A 22021-nucleotide genomic window follows, 5' to 3' on the forward strand; every position below is an offset into this window, starting at 1 on the left:
AATACGGAGATGAAGGTTTCAGTGGGACAGTAGCGGTATTCCTGCGTCATACACAGTTAGAACCCGAGGCATTTATCATGACAATTTAAAGTGTACAGTTAAATTGAAAATTTGACCCTTTTGCTTTAAGTGACAGCATGTTCTTTAGATTTCTGCAAATTATTTGCATGATTCAAGAAAAGAAAACTTAGTTGGACTCTATTTAAATTTAAACTTTTGTACAGTTAACATGGTCAATATTTCAAACTTTATTTTGCTTATTGACCTTGAAATAGAATCTTAAATGTTTCTTATTCATTACAAATAACCTTATGGACCCTTATGGATATAATCAAAAACAACTGTTCACATATGAACTTAAGGAAATATGCATGTTTGACCAATCCACAATTCCTCTGGACATCTATGTTTGTCATCTGATTTCCACATGAAAACAGTCCATACCATGCCATTAAGTTTTCCAAGGGGAAATTAGCCTTCCCAGCAGGATTATTCAACCGCTGCCCGTCGCCGGCAGGCAACCAGCAGGTGCAAATGAAGCTAGGTGCACAGGGAGAGCTGGGACTCAGCGTGGAGGGTTGTCTTTCCCAGATGTCCACTAAGCAGAAATCCCCAGCCGGCCCTTGAAAAACAGCCATTAAACACTACACAATACCCTAGATGGAAAACACGACAGTACGTGTCGCAAGTTTTTATTTTGGTGGATGTTGTACTGGCCCTCAAAAACAGTAGACTGGATATAAAGTCATGTTTTTAAAACATAGTACAAATGTCTTTCTAAAGAATAGCGCAAAATTTAGTGTTGAGATTCTCTGAATGAAGCCCATTGGGTAGGTGTTCCAGGTAGAATGCAGGTGTGACGTCAAACTGGATTAACTGATTTGGAGTGAGGTTGTCTGGACGGAGGGATGGGGCCGAGGTGTTATTTTCCCCATTTACAACCACTTCTCCCTCTTCAGCGTTCTGCCCATCACGTGTCTCCTCAGGGATCTCCTCTGTGAAAAGAAAATCAAACTACAGTGTATTAACAAAAAGAATTACACAATAGGCAGATGGTTTGAGAAAACGAGGCATTGTAATGCTGCTTCATCCATTTTTCTGATCATGAATTAGCCTTTTATTATAAAGTTTCTATACCCTTCGTGTCATCCGTCACGTCCTCTGGGTCATCCTGGTATACGCATGTCTCTCCATCGACCAGACCCATGATCTGCTCATCAGTCATTTGCAGATTCTTAAGCAGGAAATATGTTTTCATCAGGCCTTTGCCTTTCACCTCAATATCACCCCTCTCACTGATCTCATAGCGCTTGTTCTTTAACACACTGTGGATGGGAAAGAATGTGCAAAGCTCTTGTTGAATGTTGTTTGTATATACATTCGGATACTTTGCCTTTTGAACATTCTCAATGTTAATTTGTTACAAATTTATATTGATGCCACAACTGTATTAAATAAATCTATGGCACAATCCTTTTTTCAAGATGTTACCTCATTTTAAGAAATTAAAATATCTCTACTTATAAATATCTATTGATTTCAAAAGATGTTCAGCTGTAAGTGACTGGTGTTCACCTGTAAGTAAAAGGACTCAGGTGTATATGGTCTGGGACTCCATGGCTCTCCATTCGGGATGCTGTGTTCACCGTGTCTCCGAACAAGCAGTAGCGTGGCATCTTCTCACCCACCACACCAGCCAACACTGGACCAGTGTGAAGTCCTACTCTGATCTACAGTGTGACAATAAACATGTTAATTTTGACACAGACACTCATTCAGCTGTCAAGACACACACACAATCAGGATTGGCACCTGTATCGGTTGTCCTGTGATGGGGCTGTTCACTTCCCTCGCAGCGATTCTCATGCCGAGGGCAAAGTTTGACACCTGTTCTGCATGCGTGGCTGTAGGAACGGGCACGCCACCAACCACCATGTAAGCGTCACCTATCGTCTCAACCTGGGGTCATGTGATTTAGAGCTTTAGTGGTCGCTTCAGAAGTTTTTCAAGTGTTTCCTTTATTTATTTATTTAATCTTAAATTCTCAGATTATGATATGAGTTTAATAAAGGATTTACTTTATTCTACACAGATATCAAACATTTTGTATGCATTAATGACATGTCATTCACGGTATTCTCTGAGATACCTTGGCGTTCCACTTAAAGGTATAGTTCACCTTCTAAACAAAACTTCTGTGATTATTTAAACACCCTCTTGTCATTTTACACCTGTGTGTTTTTCTTTCTTCTGCAAAAGAAAGATTTCGTAAAATGTTGCTAACCAAAAACCGTTGGTCCCCATTGACCTCTATTGTATGGAAACAAAACAAAAACGTTTTTTGTTACCAACATTTCTAAAAATATATTCTTTTGTGTTCTGCAGGTTTAAAATGACAAGGGGGTGTGTAAATAATCCGTTTCAGTTTCAGTTTGAAGGTGAACTATCCCTTTAAACACCATGAAATATGAATATGATAATATGATTCATTACCATGACACAATATTCATCTAATGCCACGAATGTACTATATAGTACTCCTATAGTACCACCACAGTTATTTGTTATTTTGTGTAATTCATTTTAATCAACATTGTTCACTTAATATGCACAAGTTGGAATAGCATCTGATCTCACACATACATACCTTATAAACGCCATGAACGCTTGTAAGGCGGTCAAATCTGGAGTACATGGCGTTCAGCATGTTGACTATCTGAATGGGTTCACAGCCTGCGCAGATGTTTGTGAATGTGACCACATCGCTGAAGAGGATGGTGCACACTTTAAACTCACCTGTAACAAAAATGTTTGATCACTCAAAGGCACGAAACAGCATGAAGCTGCAAGTTGCTTTAGAAAAAAAGCAAATGCATAAATGTCTGTTCAAAGCTGGCTTTGGATTCATTACCTGCCTCAACCCTTTTCCCCTCTTTAAGCTGGTTGGCGACATGCGTTGGCAGCATAGCATAAAGCAGTTTTTCTGACTTCTTCTTTTCGATCTCTAAGTTGCGTGAGAGGATTCTCAGCTCCTCCTTCTTCCTTTCCAGCTTATTTGAGAGCTCGATCTCGGCCAGCCTCTGCTGGTTGAGCAGTATCAGGTCACGTGTGGTGTCGTGCTGGGCGATGTCGGCCAAGTGGAGACCCCTCTCCTCCAGTTCTTGGAGGCTTCGTAGTTTAGGGGAGCACAGATAGATCATGCAGTTCAGCGACTCCATCCACATCATCTGTCCTGCAACACCGTACACATATGCATGCACATAATTACATATAATGGATTTCTTAAGTCCTTAGAAAATACAAATACACTAGGAAGCAACTTGTCCAATAGACAAAACAATGCCATTAAATAAGCTTTAATGATGCCAAATAAAACATACAGTTTGCATAATTGCTGACAAGTCATAAAAAGCAATAAGCGTTTACATCAAACCTTTATTTTATGTTTACTAACATTCAAGAAGAATATTTAGCACATCTTCAAACATCTGTCTATTGTGACAATATTTATTGCAGCTGACTTTCTAAGAAACTGTACCACGCAGCTTGAGCGTCGACTGTTTTTTTTGGACCTCTGGTAACATTTCCCTCCTGGTCTTTAGAACAAATTGACTGTTGATAAACTTCTTGATGCTCTGGATGTTAAAGGTGACTTCTGGGTGGACGATGGTGAAGTATTCATCCAGGCGAATACCTGCTGTCTGCAGTCCGGGAACAAACTTCTGAATGTTCACACCTGTTTGCTTCACCACCAGCTGAACAGAAAGTTCAAAATTATTTCTATAGCCTCAAAGGGATTTCATGTTATCTCAAAGCTGAACAATGTTTAAATCATTACTATAAAAATACATGGGTCCCTTACATCTTGGTCGAAAACAATGTGAAATGGAAAGGCATTACAGAAGGCTCTCTCTTCAATCCAAAGTTTGTTAGGGTAGCTGGGGGTGAATGAAGTTCTCAGATTGCCTTGATAGGAAGAGACACAAAGATAATCCCATTTACTGCGAGGACACTCGAGTAACGTTAATATATCCATCCATCCATCCATTTTCTACCGCTTATCCGAACTACCTCGGGTCACGGGGAGCCTGCGCCTATCTCAGGAGTCATCGGGCATCAAGGCAGGATACACCCTGGATGGAGTGCCAACCCATCGCAGGGCACACACACTCACTCATTTACTCACGCACTCACACCCTACGGACAATTTTTTCCAGAGATGCCAATCAACCTACCATGCATGTCTTTGGACCAGGGGAGGAAACCGGAGTACCCGGAGGAAACCCCCGAGGCACGGGGAGAACATGCAAACTCCACACACACAAGTCGGAAGCGGGAATCGAACCCCCAACCCTGGAGGTGTGAGGCGAACGTGCTAACCACTAAGCCACGTTAATATATGTAAAATATAATTAATATGTTTTCTTTAGATTAAACCTTTGATAAATGACTAAAGCAAAGAAGAGGCTTGAATTTGTGAAAATAAGAATTAACAGTTTTAGAAAATCCTTCGAACCTTGGCCTAGCATGACAATGCTCCTCACTATGTCCCATGGAGATCTTTTCCTTGGACACAACTCCAGGTTGGCATACCTGTCCTTCATTTTCTTCATTGCCTCCTCATTTTCCTGTTAATATATCAGTTGTTACGGTTAAACACTCTCTGTAGTACAAAAGGAGCCTTTTTAACCTCCAAATTCTCATTACTTTAATGCATCTTTTTCTGTATGTATGAAAACTGGTAATGTATAAAATATCACATACATACTTTCCTGTCAACCCCTGTTTCCTCATCTTTCTGAATCGTTTGGGCTTTTCTTCTGGACACCTTTTCTTTCTGCAGCATGTGGAAAACCACATGTTCCTTCTTTCCGGTACGCTCCTCTTCTTCTGACTGGTTCAGAATTGTCATGGTCACCTCGCTGTCAAAAAAATCCTTTGCCACAGCCTCTATAATGCCTGAATGTAAGTCACAGAGATAACAAAAAAGTGGTTAGAGGTGCTAAATGTGGATCAATGAATGGCTTTATGGTAATCTGAGGTGTATTGAACATAATAAACCTCATCTAAAATATAGATTTACCTGGCACAATATGGTAGAGGCCCTTTCTGTCTGAATAATAGTGAAGGAGAATTCGGCCATCATTCATCCGTTCCACACGAAAGGATGGTGCGTTCATGGCCTAAACAGAAAGATGGACCACATTAAAAGTACAATAAAGATACAGCACTGTTCATTTTTTATATACATTTATATTCGGAAAACAAAGCATTGTGTCAACATAAAAACAAAATCTATGTAAAATCATTGAAAAAATATAACTCCTATACACTTTACATTATATTTATAATTTAATAAGTAACTGTATGTTTTATTTAGTATATTTTTATTATAGGTTAAAAAGATATATTATTCAAAAAAAAAAAAAATATATATATATATATATATATATATATATATATATACAAATGAAAAATGCTTCATTGTTGTTTGGTAAAAGTTTGCTGAATCCAATGAGCCACAAAAAGAGTTTAGGACTCTTGTTTAGATAATATAGATGATGTTTTGCATCAGAACTTCAACTGGTCCTGAATAAAAAAATTATAAACAATTTTTTTTAACATTATTTATGGTATTGAGAAGAATCTGACCTCGTAAGATAATGCCAGATAACTGTGGAGAGCATCAAGATTTTCAATGAATTCCACCAGGTTTCCACCAAGCGTACGCAACATGGTGTCATATCCCGACATCTTACAAAAGCTGAAGAAGTATTCTCCAAACAGCTTTAAAACCACCTCAGACGACACATCTAAGGACGAATAAAAAAATCAATTTCAAATCAGAAGAATTATATTTGTGCAATTGATTTTGCTCATTTAATTCAAATTTTGGTCAGCTGTCTTATTAGTCGACCCTTAACTGTTTCCCATGCTGCATTCAGAACTTGCTTTGGGACAAGCTATGTTAAGGTGTGACCCACTCATAGATTCACACCTGTCCTTGTACAGTCGCTCTCAGGGGCAGACTGGAGGACAGGTTAGGACAGCAGCCACCACGCTGCCCAGGTCTCAGTGGAATATCTTCAGCAGGGACATTGTTAGCACTCTCTGCCACTTTGATCAATGTCTACAAGTCTCCAAGGACGTTGTGAATACGAGGTTGGTACACTCAGCCGTGATGCTTTCAGGGCTACCTACTCTTTATTTCTATCTGGTCTTATCATCTCTTTATTCAATGACAGTGGATCCATTCAAAGGGACTTTTTGAAAAGTAACACATTCTTGTCAGACAATGCCCCTATACACGGATCTGAAGGAGAGTAAAAAACTTTGTAAGGAAAAGATTCAAATGATGACAAATGCTTCAAATAAACCCGAATATATACAGATCTAACAGATACTTGTTACAATATATATTGTTATCATTAGATGTAAAATATATAGGCGATGATGCTCACCTAGCATTTTACAAGCCTCTTGTACTAAGCGAAGAGTGATGGCATCGTCATAAACTTCATAGGTCATAAACGTGTCCTGGACTCCAGCCATTAAGCTAGGAAAGATTTTTTCTTGTTATTGAAACACCAAAGAAATGTTTTTATTTCACACACTGGATTGTGTTTTACTGACCTCAGTTTCTCCCATGCTTGGTCTCCAAACTTTTCAATGACCAGTGACTTCAAACAAGTATTAATAAAGCCGTACTATGAGAAAAGTAAACTTTTCATTTGCAACAGATGGAACACACAACATACAGTTGCTGCTGTACACGATTGACCAGCATGGAAAATGTGAATGTCATAAACGTAAAAACGTATGTTTCTTGTCTTGCACTGTAATAAAACTACAATATTTACTAAAGTAGTGCACTTACCATTTCTTCAATGCAGTTGTTATCTCAAAACTTTCTTGACTCTTCTACACTCACATGTGAAGCATTTATTTGTGATTTGGAGCAACTGGAGACACCCTTTAACTTGAGGTCTATAGATTATGCAGCTCCACAAAGATCAATCTACATACACAGACACTCCCACACAACACATACAACACAATACCCGCCTACAATACACACAGTGAACCACACACACATACACACAGTTTTGAAATTACTACTAGGACCTCATTGGAGCAATGATTTTCAATTCAAATGTATTTTCTAAACCTACCCTCACACAAACCTGTCAATATTCAGATTCAAGGCAACACTAAATTTAGCATACTTATGAGCTTTAGTTGTATTTCCTTACATGTTTAACTACATTGTGTTTGTTAGAACCTTTTCACATAATTATCAGAGATACTATAATAACATACTGTATTCTAAAATACCCCATCGGGTAACTGTTTGATTGTACTGAACGAAATCATGCACTTTTGTATAAACTTGTTAATTGTTGTTGCACTGCAGGTGTAAAACTGCTTTCACTTTCACCTCCAGAAGCTGTTTGTATTGGAAAGTACCGTGCAAAACAGGACTAGGAAGCAAGAGTGAAACAGAATTTTTCTTAATTTATTGGACAAATTCTTTAAGTAGCTAATTAAAAATAGTCAAGAAAAGTTTTTGAATTCGTACAATTTGGAAAGTAAAGTGGGGTACCAGATACAACAAACAGTAGGCTAAGAGTATTTGTGTTAACAATTGAACGTCCTATTTTATTTCAACATTCATATATGTAAGAATGTAGAAATAGGGGAGACCAGGGATGGTTGTAACATGGGTCAGTTGTACCTTCAAATCTCTGCAATCAGGAATTAGTTATAAATCACCTGGTTCACTTCATACCTGCTTAGTTTAGTCCTTATTCCACACATGATAAAGTAGCCCTGTGGCAGACACAACAGATGTTAGAGGGGAACAACTTAATTTGAGGTAAGAAAGTACGTTTTTTAGTAACTTTTGACGGCAATGCCTGATTTGTTCTTAAACTAATCAAAGTTAAATTATGTGTTCTGTGTGTCTGTGTAGATTTATTTCATAAAAGTTGTTAATGCTAATGTGTTAGCTTTTAGCTGTAAGGTGAGCAAATTCATGGCTACAAGACTCTGGGTCAGTTGTAACAACAAGACTCAGCACACAAACAATGTTCAAGTGTTCATGTTTCATTTTAATATGGTAATTACTATGACAGAGTAACAAACTTACAGACACACCCATAATCATCAGTCATAATCCTTTTTACATTGTTACATATCACTCTGATGGATATTATAATGTTACATCTCACCCAAGGCTATGTTACCACTAACCAAGACTGGTGAATTGTAACATTTCACTCCTTGTGTTTGAAACTAAACCATGCCTTTTCTGTTTGTGTTGCAAAGATAACATTTATGTCATTTAATAGCAGACAAATGTAAGTAGTTGGATTTGCTTTTTACATGCACTGGCTTAAAAAAACACCAAGATGCAGACAGAAATGTAAAACATGTTACAACCGTCTCCCCTACTTTTCTTATGTCTATAATCTTATATTCCACATCTTTAAGAGACAGTATTGGAATCGTAAACTTTTGGAAGATCTGGGAAATTTCGGTGGAAACTCCATGACTAAAAACTCCGCAGGTAACACCAATAAAAGCGTGCATGCACATGCTTGAGAGCGCATCTTAAGACATTTACTACACTATAAAGAGCGATTTTTTATTTCACAAGTTATTGTCAGTGGCGGAGTAAATCCACCTATGGTGCAATAAAACTCGTTTAATAAAAAGCTGCGTGTGGCAAAGAGAGCCTCGATATTGACTTTGACAGACAAACAGACAGACAGAGACGACAAGAAGACTAAATCAAGGTAGGCTAAGTATAATTATTTTTCAACTTCTGCTCTTTTAACCTCCTTTATAAAGTATAAAGATATTATGGCAGCTGGAATTTCTATTCGCTTAACAATGTTTCAGAACCACCAGCTGCCTATAGTGAGCTTTAGTCATGATCTCGATCTCAATCGTCTCAAATCTGTCGATATTTAATTTGTATTTCGTTTAAAATCAAAAACCTAGGTTTGCAATTAAAACTTTTTCAGAGTTATTGGCCTAAAGCAGTCTGAAATATTAATAAGCTATGTATTCAGAGTTAAAAAAAAATCGAAAAAACTTATTTTATTTTACACAATAAAGAATTGATCTACACACTAGAGAGAGAGAGAGAGAGAGAGAGAGAGAGAGAGAGAGAGAGAGAGAGAGAGGAGATGTTACTAGCTACTTGATTTCTCAGCACTTGCCAGGAAGACAACACAAGCGTTTGAGTTTTTAGACCAAATATTTGTATAGGCTACTGTCATATTTTGAGAAAGTATTTCGGCTACTAGCCTATAATTAACCCATTTTAAACGACTACACGCTTGAAATTACTCTTTCAATTAATTACTCTCGCGATAGTTTGATGATGTCATACGCCGATCAGTCTGCGCAGCGCTACTATTACAGCTTTAAACATTTATATGATGAACAGGATTGAATGACAACGTAATATATTATCTATTGTACACAAAGATCATTAAAATCACAAGGTCATTGTTTTCTCTCCTCAGATGTTTTGTGAACCTACTCTCTGGAGCATGTCTTGTAACGTGCAAACTGAGAAAACACAAGAGCACTCCAGAGATCCAGCAACGATATGTCTGGTGGAAATGTCGTCGGACAGATCAACGTCCGAGATGCGTGAAGCAAGATGGATTTCTGAACACAAGACACCATCTAAACAGGATCATCGGGAATGGCGTAAAACACAAAGGTCCGCCAGAAGCCAGCGAATTCCTTCTGTAAGGTCTGCAAAATTCTGGACTTTCCTCCATTTCAGGACATCCACAGAAACATGAGAAAAGTGCTGCAAAAAACAACAACAACATTCGTTTACTAGCACCTTTTAACAAATGAATTTACCAAAATGTGTGCCTTATTTTTTAGATTATATTAAATATGTAATCTAATACAGTTTTCCTGTAGCTCAGTGGTAAGAGCAAGGTTGTGGGTTCGATCCCAGGGGATTGCAAATACCTATGTAAAATGTATACGATAGAGCAATGTAAGTGCTTTGGAGCGTCTGCCAAATGCCTAAATATAATTTAAATATATAAATATAATTATGTAAATGACAATGTTATTTATTAAGGGTAGGCTCTTGTTCATGATGTTTAGACCAAAACATTTTATAGTTTGTTGTGCGCTGTTGCTTTCAGTTTCCATTAGAGGGCAATAATGAGCAGTGTTACGTTGCTTGTGTTGGTTTGTGATCAGCTGGTCTCAGATCAGCCAACAATCATCTACGTATGAAATTGGTAATTTATGTATTTTGTGCTGTTTTTTGTGTGTGTGTGCAGTTGTGTAAAATTCAGATGTAAATAATGCCACGGGTCATTTTCAATTAAGAAATATTGCGAGATAATTTATGACTTTCTTTTAAGATGCAGTTAACCTTTTTGCCAAGCACACAGATTTTTATGTTTTTTATAGAAAGTTAGAACTGTAAATCATTCATATTACGATAAGCTCTGTTAATAAATTAGACCAGTTCAAATTAAAGCCGGCATAAATGGTTTAAATTCTTAATTCAAAGAAAAAGTAAACCAGTCCCTGAAATGCAACACCTGTGCAGCAAAGAGCATTTCAGGTGGCAAGTTTCATAAATATAAATAAAAATATGAATTGATTGCAATTTGCATATCTAACAAGACAGAAGAACATTGCAGATCATTAAAAAAGGATTGAGGACACCAGATTCAATCCATAAGGGGTTTGTTTGTTCAGTCCAAGGACCCTGGAAACAAAACGCCCCCCCCCCCCCAATCATTTGCATTGAGACCTTGAGCTCAGACTCTCTCACAAACGCACGCCATGCCGTGATGTAATTAGTCCACGTACAAAACCTGTTTGTCACTTTTAAAGGTGAATATGACACGGGTGAAACGAACACGTTTGTTTTAGATGTAATGCAATGTGTATACACGATTTGAGCTTATTGCTCTGAAAACCTATGATTGGCCAGTTAACCAGTGAGTAGTGATTGGTTGAATACTGCGAGCGTGTGACGGAAATATAATACTTACCATATTTGGAACATCAGGTTCCAAAGCAAAGGAGAATGTGAAGCTGATGTCATGCCCTATGTTACATGTTGCGCCACCATCTTGGGAGGAAAATACTCCACTGCTATTATTGTTTTGATATGTGCCGTTACTTGTTTTGTTTGATATATGGAGAAATTGAAAGCGAAAGAACCATGGGCTTTTCTTGAATGACTCGGACTTATGCTATTGCAGTTTTTTTAACAGAGTAAAAGACCGACCTATTGTAATATTTCCTTATTAAACTAGAAAAACAAAACACTGCATTGAACACACCAGCAGCCATCCTACCAAGATGGAGCAACATTTAATGCGGCATGAGGTCGATAAATAAGCTCTATTGTACTGACAGGTATCCCCACCCTACTTGCGAATACATTTGGGGGGGGTCTAAGTCAAATAATATCACGAACAGACATAGATTTGTGGGTGTGTGTTACACGAGGCGTTTCAGGCAGAGGTCTGGGTGAGTATTCGCTTTTAGATTGCATCTTTTGTTCCAACACTTTAATTTTTGCAATTTTACGTGTTTTATACATGCATGGCCAACTTATAACACACCAAAGACACAGAAAAACACGTATTCGTGCCTTTAACTTTCCACGTGGCCGTAGTTAAATCAAATTACGGCAGGAAATAATTGAATGTGCAATCACATATGGAGAAATGTTCATGATGGAAACTCTTTTTACATGTTTTTGAAGGCTGACCTGCCTCAGTAGACTAATTGGTGAAGAACGAAACGGCAATAGGTCAATTTTGGAAAAGAAAAAAAAGGGAAAAAAAAGGAAAAAAAGTTTAGAATGGAATGGAATCCATAGTATTTCCACTGTAACATATCTTTGTTTTTAATTAAAAGTGAAAAAAAAACTGTACTTTTAAAATTATTAAATACTGTGTTGTCAAAGCTGACATGCCCTTTTTACGTATTGTTTAGATATTTTTAAAACCAAGTGTCAAACATAAAGGGTGACTAATAATAATGATTTATGTTAAAAAATACAAATCATGAAATATGGAGATACAAGGTTTAAGAAGGTCAGCAGTGATATTTAAATGTAATTTATTCTGTAAAATCTCTGGGTTTAATCTAAAACCCTGCTCTGGATGATGTGCAATATCACACAGATATTGTGAGTGGTTGCTAAGGTTTTGCTACCAAGCCAGTCAAATGGAATATCTGTATTTTACATACAAAGTTGATATTGAAGTTTAATTTAGGTACAAGGGTCCAACCCTGACTCCAAAGTGACACTTATAGCTATCTTTGGACTTTTGTGCTTTTAGTGACAATACATTGCGAACACAAAAACCAAGGCTCTAGAAAAAAACAAATTCAAAGGGAAAATGTACGAGACATAAATGAGTTTCGACACACGATCCGACAGAGGAAAAACAACTGTGTTTTATTGGTTCATAAAGTAATTTCCTAGCCATAAGATGATATCGATGCAGGTTAAGAGAGCAAGGACTCAGGATCTAAACCTAGAAGGTGCTTTTTTGATTCTTCTCATTACAACAGTTTTCTTCCCTGCTCTGTCTTCCCTCCATCAGATTGAGCCTTGGACACGCCTGAAAGACAGACTCATTAAAAGGTTTTTTCCCCGTAAGAGTTCGTCTACTGTGTGCTGTCTTAAGGGTATGTTCAAGGTTGCGTGTATAGAAATGCTTTCTTCAAGGAGAATTTAATCAAAATTCTCCATGTGTTTATTTTCATGCCTTGGTTTTGTGTGAGAGAGAGTGAAAGAAAGAGGAAAAACATTTTGAATACAGGCCAAGCGCACAGAATGTAATATCAGTTAATCATGTCACAGTGGAGTCTCCACCAGCGTTTGGCCTTGACCTTGTCTGTCCTCATTCACATCCTCAGTTCAGCAAATGAGTTTCATTACAGGTGACAGACCGGATTTATGCTTTGAAAGTACAAGCAGAGACAAAAAGAGAGTTTGTTTCCCTCTCTGAATCTAATGTTTGGTCTTGTGCTATGTCAGTCAGATCAAACAAGTTTTAAAAGGACCAGAGAAGATTCTGTCATTAACAACTTCATGTTGGACCTTTTGATGTGATGGGTGATAAAAAAACTGTTTAAAAGTTGTCTATATACAGTATGGTCATCTGAATACTATTACTTGTTGTTACTGAATCAGATCAAATGACTGTTCCTTGTACGGTTCATGTGATCAAAGCCTCTTATTTTTCAATCCTTTTGGAAAATTGTTTTTTTATCCTAACATTATATTAATAATATTTTTTAAAGCAAAATCACAAAATCGTATGCTGCTTTGCTCTTTAGACATCTTTGAACTTATTCCATAAGAAAAGCACAGAGATGTATTCAGAGAGCCTATATAATAAAACACTTTACATTGGTTTTGATCCGGCAACCTTGGCCTATGCTTTTGTTTGTAATTACATCAGCAGAAGACACAGCAGAGACAATATGGGAAAAAAAATGTGGCAAACATTATACTGCCTGCTGACATTGAGAAGTGCAAGAACAAAGCGAACACTTTCTTAGTCAATGAAAACTTCAAGGCTCTCGCTGCTACCTAGCATTCAACCTTCACTACGCAGTGAGACCTTGAGACAATGGATTATCAAAATCTCACTGGTAAATACATCTAGATCTAAAGCAACAAACTCTAAATGTCAAAGTATAAAAGGTACCTATGTTCTGAAAGCACTTCTAACCTTTTCTTGTAATCCATTTTTGTTGTCCAAGATGTCTTGGTTAATATCTGAAAAAAAGTTTATTTGATGAGATTGTCAGATGTCCCTATTGAAATGTGTCACTTATTACAAAGCCCACCAGACCTGAGGGGTACTACAAAAATGACTCCGTGTTCTATTAAATTTATAAGTATATACTGTACCTGTAAGTAAGATGTTACTAAGGTTTATGAAATACCAATCTTTCAACATAATGTAGTCAGGCAAGCATGAATTTATTAATTTGTTTATAATATTAATAAATAGTATTATTAAAAATAGAATATACTATTTTTTTTATTATTAGTATTGCTAATGGTACTTTGTTGGGAACGTTGTTATGAAAACGGATTACGGTAATGAATATAGTAGTTATTTTCCTTGAATTTTGTTACTAAAATTGTTATTTTTTTGTTCTGCAATAGCCTTTTCAAATTAATTATAGAAGTAATAATCTAACACAAAATTTAGCTGAGAATGACCATTATATCTATGACATGTCAACTATTCCTTTTGGCAGTTTTGGACACATATTTAATTTATCCTGACACATCTTAAAAAAATAAACAACATGTAAATAACTCAATTTTAGTGTTTCAATAAAACAATTTTTATTTAATTCTTTCTCCTCCCACAATCCTTTCGGCTATACCCTCTGCATATAACTCCGCCTATAATTTAGGCTTTTATGCAAACATGACCCTGTTCCTTTCACCTGGGAAGGGAACGTATACATGTTCTGTTTAAATGGGCCTTACAAAAGGTGATGAAGGGGTCATGAATCATATAGAGAGGGGCTCTCATCTCTGCGCAAATAGTCTGCCTCCTCCTCCTCTCTCAATTACAACTCTGCAGAACATAAATTAATATGTAAAATTGTTGGACCGTGGTGGCAGAGTTGCAGCAGCTAAGGCCACGGCTATCAATCTCATGCAGCACCCGCTGACAGATTTTCCACCCGCAGAGACAGATAGGTGATTGAGAGGCACAGAGCCAGATGAACTGTGGGTAACCTGAGATCAAGAGAAAATCTTAAAGACGGTGTGGAGAGAGAAGTTTAACAGCTTTTAAATGAAAAAACATGGTTAACAGTGATGGTATGATCACAGAAACTGAGACATTTAAGGGTAAAAGCTATCTCCGATATTCATTGTTACATATACAGTAGCTGTGTAGGCAGTGATAATATTTTGTCCTTTATTCAGGATGAAATTTAGACTTTATAAGAATTTTCCTAAATGGATACCCAAAATAAATATCCAGTCATCATTTATATATCACGTCGTTCAAAATCAGTAAAACTAAACGAAGCTTTCCTGTAGCTCAGAGGGGAGAGCATTGCAGTGGGTTCGATCCCAGGGGATTGCATATACCTAAGTATAAATGTATAGGTTACTGCAATGTAAGTAACTTTTGATAAATGCATCTGCCAAATGCATAAAATGTCAAATGTGAAAAATGTAAATTTTCTGATAAGTGTCTCAGGGGTTTTGTGTCCATACAAAGGAATTCAAGATTAATGTGGTTTGGTCACTGACATTCTTCCAAATATCTTATTTCGTGTTCTGCGTGTTCATAAGTCATACAGGTTTGGAAAGGCAAAAGTAAATCATCTAAGCGTTTTCTGTCTGGCGAAATAATCTAAACAGCGGTGAATGTTCCTGTAAAAATAGCTTCGGTTATTCATATGCAACTGAAAGAGATTTTTACACAGAGGAAATGGGAATGGTAAATTATTTACATGGCCTTGGCAATGTGTCATGTTTGTTTATGTTGTTTTTAATTTGTTTTTATGATTTTTTACTTGGCATTGCTAAATTAAATGACTACATTCACTGCTAGGTCATCTAAGTATTTCAGGTGCACTGCTCTGAACCAAGGTTTAAAAACCAGACACCTCTAGTTCAACCTAATGCATGTGGGGAATATTATTAAGGTTTATATAATATATATATATATATATATATATATATATATATATATATATATATATATATAAAGTTTATAATGTCAGGCAAACATGAATTTAAATCAAATATAAATAATAGTACAAATTATTAATATAATTATTAATATATTATTATAGCTGTTATGTTTGTGTTGTTTTGTTTGACTTTTTTTATGAATTCTTTCACCCTTTATTTATTTAATCAATACTTAATTGAATAAAACTTAACAACGCAATGGCAATGACATATTTTAAGACATGTCAGTGCAATTTATTTTCAGTTAAGACAACACAAACTTACATTTTAGTCTGGGACTAGTCTAAAGCCTTGTCTGCGAAACCGAGCAGTAGTTTTTAATTCATTCATTTTCCGTCATCATAGATTTAATACATCAGTTTTTTTAAGAATTTCAGTTTGTGATGTAAAACAAGTTGTCCTACTTTAGATACTTCCCAGTGTTGCTCTTTAGTACGAAAGACAATGCCAAGGCCAAGCATTCAGTTTCTTATTCCGAGACCAAGAGCAGCAGAATATGTCCCTGATATATCATTTACTTGAAGAGCGACAAAAAAGCCGGAGAAAGGGCAGGCCTTGTGCACTCAATGAGTCCGTGGGGTTGTTTCGAGGTAGAAATGGTCCATTTGCTTTACTTTCAATGACCAAATCCCATGTACACACACACATACAAACACGACACATCACTCAGCCTGTGCGTTAACCCCGGTGGTCCATTAAAAGACAGAAGCCATCAGGCCAGGTCGTTCAACCGGTGGACGTGTGGGTGCAGGCTGAGTGGCGTTAGTCGTGGAGGGAGGGACCCATGTGCTTGGCATCTGTTCCTTTATGTACTGTGAACAGACCGACCTTGTGTTTGTATGCCTGTGTGCTGACCTTGAGTTGGGCTGAAACAGCAGACACTGCTGCTTCTGAACGTCCCTGAAAACCAGCTTGTGTGTGTGTAAGTGCGTGCGTATGTGAGAATGAGTGAGAGAAAGTATTAAGAGAAACATCATAGCAGCTTTCAAGCTTCCAAGTTTCAGAGAAACATTTTTAGTGATTCAGGGTCGTGGTGAACTTCCCACAATTGCTCAAGTAAACCGGGTTCATGTTGTTCAAAACCTGATTCTGATTCCTGAATGTGGAACACACAAGAAGATATTTTGAGAAATGTGTCTCTGTGGTTTTGTCATGGAATGGTTTTGTCATGGAACAGACTTCATTGGTGGCCAATGTTTTTTGGTTACCAACATTCTTCAAAATACCTTCTTTTGTGCTCTGCAGAAGAAAGAAAGTCATGCAGGTTTGCAATGACATGAGGGTGAGTAATATTTGAGAACAAGTTTAAAACACATGAAGAGTGTTCTGGAGCTAAATGCGCCGGATTCCAGCTTCATGTTATTCACAAATGCCATCATCTATTTCAAATCTCATTCTGACCCTTTTTGTGACTGGCTTATCTCACCTCTTGCATTACTCATGTCATATTCGGAAGCACTGCAACTGCACTGACCTCTTATCTCTGTCGAGAGCAAAGGGGGCGACCGAGATGCTACTGGTCTTTTTCATGGTCATTGCCCTCCAGAGGAACGCTCTTCCAACACAGCCATCAGACCTCACAGATCGGCCAGCCAAAGCAAACATAGGAAAGCATCACAGTTTATTTGTTTGTTGAGGTTGACCAGCTAACGGAAGGAGGTCAACACTCAACATAGCTCATCTGTGGAGAATTTAAAGACACACAAGCACAACATTTTAATAAATGAAACAGAAACATATGAATTTCTATGCATACAGCTTTAAATATCTCAAGAAGTGGTTAAGATACAAAATTACAGTTTTTAACTTATTGAAGAAGTACATATCTGACCCCTTAAAGGTATAGTTCAACCACAAATACAAATGATTTCATCATTTACAAACCTCTTGTCATTCCAAAACTATATACATTTATTTCTTCTGAAGAACACAAAAGAAGATTCTTTTGAAGAATGTTGGTAACCAAACAACATTGGCCCCCATTGAATTTCTATAGTATGTACACAGAACATTTCTCAAAATATCTTCTTTTGTGTATCAAGAGTCATACAGGTTTTAAACAACATACTGTGAGGGTGAATAAATAATGATTTTTGATGCTCTTTATCATACATTTTTTTTTCGCTGGTGCGTTTTGAGTAAATGTGAGTGAGCATTTTTACGACAGCCGAGCGCCATCATTAACATAATACTTAATTAAAAACATGTCATAAATATGTTGACAAAAATGTAGTTATGATAATTGATATTATATTATATTATATTGTATATTTTCAGTTTTCAGACATCTATTTGCTATGATCTTTTGTCAGAATGTGCAATGTAAAGCATTGGGCATCTTGAATGTTTTTACGCCCGCTCTTCTTTTTAACTCCAGTTCATTGATGTTTGACTGAGGGCAGATGTTCATGCCACATCTCAATGAACTAGAGGTCTACACTTTGACATGGACATTCGAACGCATTAATTTCTTTCTGTTCCAGCAATTCAGTTGTTGATTTGCTGTTGCACTCGGGGTCATAGGCCTGTTTCATCACTTTATTTTGGCCAAACCGTTGGTGTTGGTTGCCTCACATTTCACTTTAGTCTACTTTGGTATGAGGTCATGGTCGAATTGATGACTGAAAGGTTGTGTGTTGCTGCAAAACATGCTCAAATCGTCTCCTCTTTACTACTGTGCTTGTGTGTTGCATTGAAAAAGTTATTTGACATCCTTAAATCTTATGACTCGTTCAAAGCAACTTTTCAAACTCAGTTCAGTTTCTTGCTGATAACTTTTTGGCACGCACCACTCTAGAAAAAGATGACATACTGTATATTTGAGTAAAATCACAACTTTTGATAATTATTTGTTAAGCATTGAATAATTATATTGTGTAAGCCAATTAAATTGTCTTAAATTCTCTATTTTCCCCAGAGCCATTGAGACAGAGTTTTTTGTGCGTCACATTATTCATGGAGCCTTTAGATAGTCGTCTTTTGTTATTTTAATTATTTACTTTGATACATTAAACGATATACGTGTTTAAATGTGTTAAAAGTTTACCTCAATCGATCTGTTTAGCCGCAGCTCCGTGTGTATCTTCCAAGAACTATTTAGAGGCTCCATGAGCCGCCATTGCTGTGAAAAAACTGTTCCATTGGACAGAGTTGAGGCATCTCTCTCTCAATGGCTCTGATTGCTGTAGTTATGCTTTCTTTTAATAATATAATTAATCGAAGAACTATTAATAAGTATTACCAATAACAATATTGAGGTGAATAATCGACAATATGATTTTTTCATACGCGAGCAGCCTAAAAGAGGTTTTAATTAATTTAAGCAATAGAAATTGACATGGCAAATAGAAATTTACATAGACTCCTTAATAAATTCCTGATGCATTCTCTTTAGTGCTTCTTTGTAAAACATTAATGCATTAAACATTTTTATTACTGTAGACGTTAAGCTGTGTAGATGTATAGATAAACTATTGTTACACACACACACGCACACACACACACTAAACACTCCTATCTGAGCACAGTATGTCAAATGAATTTCCTCTCCCATACCTCTTAAAGCCACAGACAGAATGACAGAAGCCCTTGAAAAAAAGAGTATTCAATTTGTAACTCTCTTAGACACAAGGCCACATCACTTTATGGGTAAAGTCATAGAGGTAGACAGGAAGAAATTCGAGTTAGTTACTATAGTAACAGACAGAACTTCTCATAACACAATCCAGCTAGAAACCGAAAAAGAGTTAATGAAAATTATTTTTCAATGACTAGCCTGATCTGTTATTCTTTGTTTTTCAGTGTCCAGGACACAAGGCTACATGTTTCTCACACTGCATCGTTTATTTTATCAGCTGAATGTGTTGTGACATCAAAATTAAACAAAGCACGATGCAAATCTGTGCAGAAAAGAAACGAAAATGCAAACGTTGAGGATTTCTTTTGTTTTTTTCAAACTCTTCAAGGCTGTTGCTGAAAATGTAGCCAAATTCTTATTCTCAGTGGGTCATGACAACCTGCTGGGCTGTTTCTGTGTTCTGTTTATGTGTCAGTAAAGGGAGGCAAAGCTACGCTAGGAGTGGATTGAGTTTCCACACAGAAGTTTAAGCAAACACCATCACTCTATGCTGACTGTACAAACCATTGACCACGAGAACATCTCTACAAACAAACATTTGCTTCTACGTTTACACAAGATGAATAAAAAAATAAAACAAGTATGCACAGTATATTTTTATACATATATTGCAATTATAAAAAATGAAAGTAAAGACATGCTTTTTAAGTTACTTCTGCAGAAAAATACATATGATACTGTTGGACTGTTTTTATTATATTCTATTTATGATATTTTGAAACAGCAGTTTTTATGCGTGTGAAGCACTTTGAGCTATATAAAATTGCTAAACAAATCAATGTCATTATTATTATAATATCGTTAGAAACTTTTCATCTCAATCACTTCACTAACTTTCTATCGCGTTTATTGACATCATAATCCACACATATCAGTCCAAGAAGTTAGTCTGGACTCTCGAAACCAGAAACAGCTGCCTAATCACAAGTGCAGATGTTGGCACGAGGAGATATGAACAAACATATGTGCTCGCTCACACCACAAATCATCCAGTATGGCCATGACCTTGCAATGAAGGGAGCCATGATTGAAAATGCAGTAACTAGTTTTTGATAAACTCTAGAATTCAAACATACGCAGGCCTCCGCTGATGGTCCTTCTTTAATTTAAACGCTCATTTTAGACATTAGTACAGTATCTAGAGTTGCATTATTTCTACATATTCTAATAAAAGTTGGGGTTAGGGTAAGGCATTATGTCTTACTAAAGGACAATTTGTTAGTATGGTATTGCTGATTCATGAATTATATAATGTATATGGTTATAACACATTAGGCTGGTTTGATCAGCATTTGCCTGAAGGTCAAATTCACCTTTAGTTTTGTTTGTTCTGTGTTTTCTCCTTTATCGGCCAACAAATCTCAGATTCGAATGAAGGGATGTTAGAGAAAGTTTGCAACCATTGTGGCTCTTAAGGTACAACTTTGAACAAGTTCTAAATTATTTACGATATTTTTATATTATGTTTAGAATTAACACAATAATGATACTTGCGTTTTTTATCACGGTTATTGGCAAACACTGTATAATGTGACACCCCTACAACACACATGCTGTCTATGTGAATTTTTGGGATTTGAACTAGAAAATCGGTAAACTCTACGTTTTACTTCATACAGCCTGGATTGTAAAATCCTTTGCACTGCACTATATACTACACATATTCTTGATATTTTATAAATCACGTATGTTAAGATGGCACACTTAGGCCCGGTTTCACAGAAAAGGCTTAAAGCTATATAGTTTAAGGTTAAAAGGAATGTTTGAGCTGTCTTAACTGAAAAAAACGTGCACTAAAACATCTCAAAATATGTCGGTGCCATTGTTTCGTCTCAAAAGGGTTTTAACAAAGACATTTGTATATAAGTAACTTAAATAGCCTCACTGAGAATAAGTCTTGACTTAAGTTAAGCCCAGTCTGTGAAACAGGACCATAATGTTTTATAAGGTCTATGTCATCATTTCTACATTATTACATCAAGGTCCTGATTCTTATCCTCGAAGAGAACAAAATTAAACGGTGACATGTAAACACTAGCCTTGTGATTATTTGATTGTCTAACTCAAAAGATTTTGTTTGTACAGTAAATGAAAGATAAGCCTATACGAATGCCTTGAGACAACATGCTTTTTACCATCTGAAGTCTTTGGATTGGTTAGTTCGGTTGTATATGACATTTTGCATTTGTTGCATATAAGAAACTGTGCTGTGTGTATTTGGATCTGAAATGTTGACGTGAGCTTTGGCCCTTAAAGTTACTCAACAAAACATGACCACGGCCTTAATTTAGTCACAGTCTGATAGTAGATTACAAGTATGAAAATAATTTGTGCAGAAACTGGCGGTTAGACCTGCTGACTTTGCACAGAAGCTCAATTGGGTACATAATTACAAATGCGTGTGTGTGCGTGTACATGTGCATGTGTGTATTGCTTCATTTGGGGGGAGGGGACAGGTGTTAGAGGCTGTGAAGGCTGTTTATTTGACATTGGCCTTGATGTAAATGGTAAAAACATTTCTTTTTCAAAAAGATCAATTGTGGGAGTTGTCTTTTGCGGCACAATATTCTAATGCTTTCATCACTTCCACCATGGACTTGTCCTTCGGCTATTCAGCTTCA

General features: G+C 36.6%; 1 protein-coding gene across 1 annotated transcript; it reads right to left on the bottom strand.

The window, feature by feature from the left end:
- Positions 1–49: 49 nt before the first annotated feature.
- Positions 50–8161, bottom strand: gucy1b2 (guanylate cyclase 1, soluble, beta 2). The gene is made up of 16 exons (XM_056735495.1): positions 8150–8161; positions 7774–7830; positions 6634–6707; positions 6462–6556; positions 5653–5813; positions 5084–5183; positions 4769–4959; positions 4517–4628; positions 3863–3966; positions 3539–3755; positions 2912–3232; positions 2648–2796; positions 1813–1959; positions 1576–1730; positions 1138–1325; positions 50–995 (listed from the first exon to the last, which is right to left on the bottom strand). Exons 1-16 carry the CDS (start codon positions 8159–8161, stop codon positions 778–780), a joined length of 2301 nt encoding a protein of 766 aa, XP_056591473.1. The 3' UTR covers positions 50–777.
- Positions 8162–22021: the final 13860 nt, after the last annotated feature.

The sequence above is a fragment of the Triplophysa dalaica genome, chromosome 21 (genome assembly GCF_015846415.1).
Source record: "Triplophysa dalaica isolate WHDGS20190420 chromosome 21, ASM1584641v1, whole genome shotgun sequence".
In the NCBI taxonomy this organism is placed as follows: domain Eukaryota; kingdom Metazoa; phylum Chordata; class Actinopteri; order Cypriniformes; family Nemacheilidae; genus Triplophysa; species Triplophysa dalaica.

Coding starts and splice junctions, on each gene's coding strand:
- gucy1b2 (XM_056735495.1), bottom strand. Junction 4,629..4,768: donor AAACAGGGGTTGACAGGAAA/GTATGTATGTGA, acceptor ATATATTAACAG/GAAAATGAGGAGGCAATGAA. Junction 1,326..1,575: donor CTGAGTCCTTTTACTTACAG/GTGAACACCAGT, acceptor TCCCATCCACAG/TGTGTTAAAGAACAAGCGCT.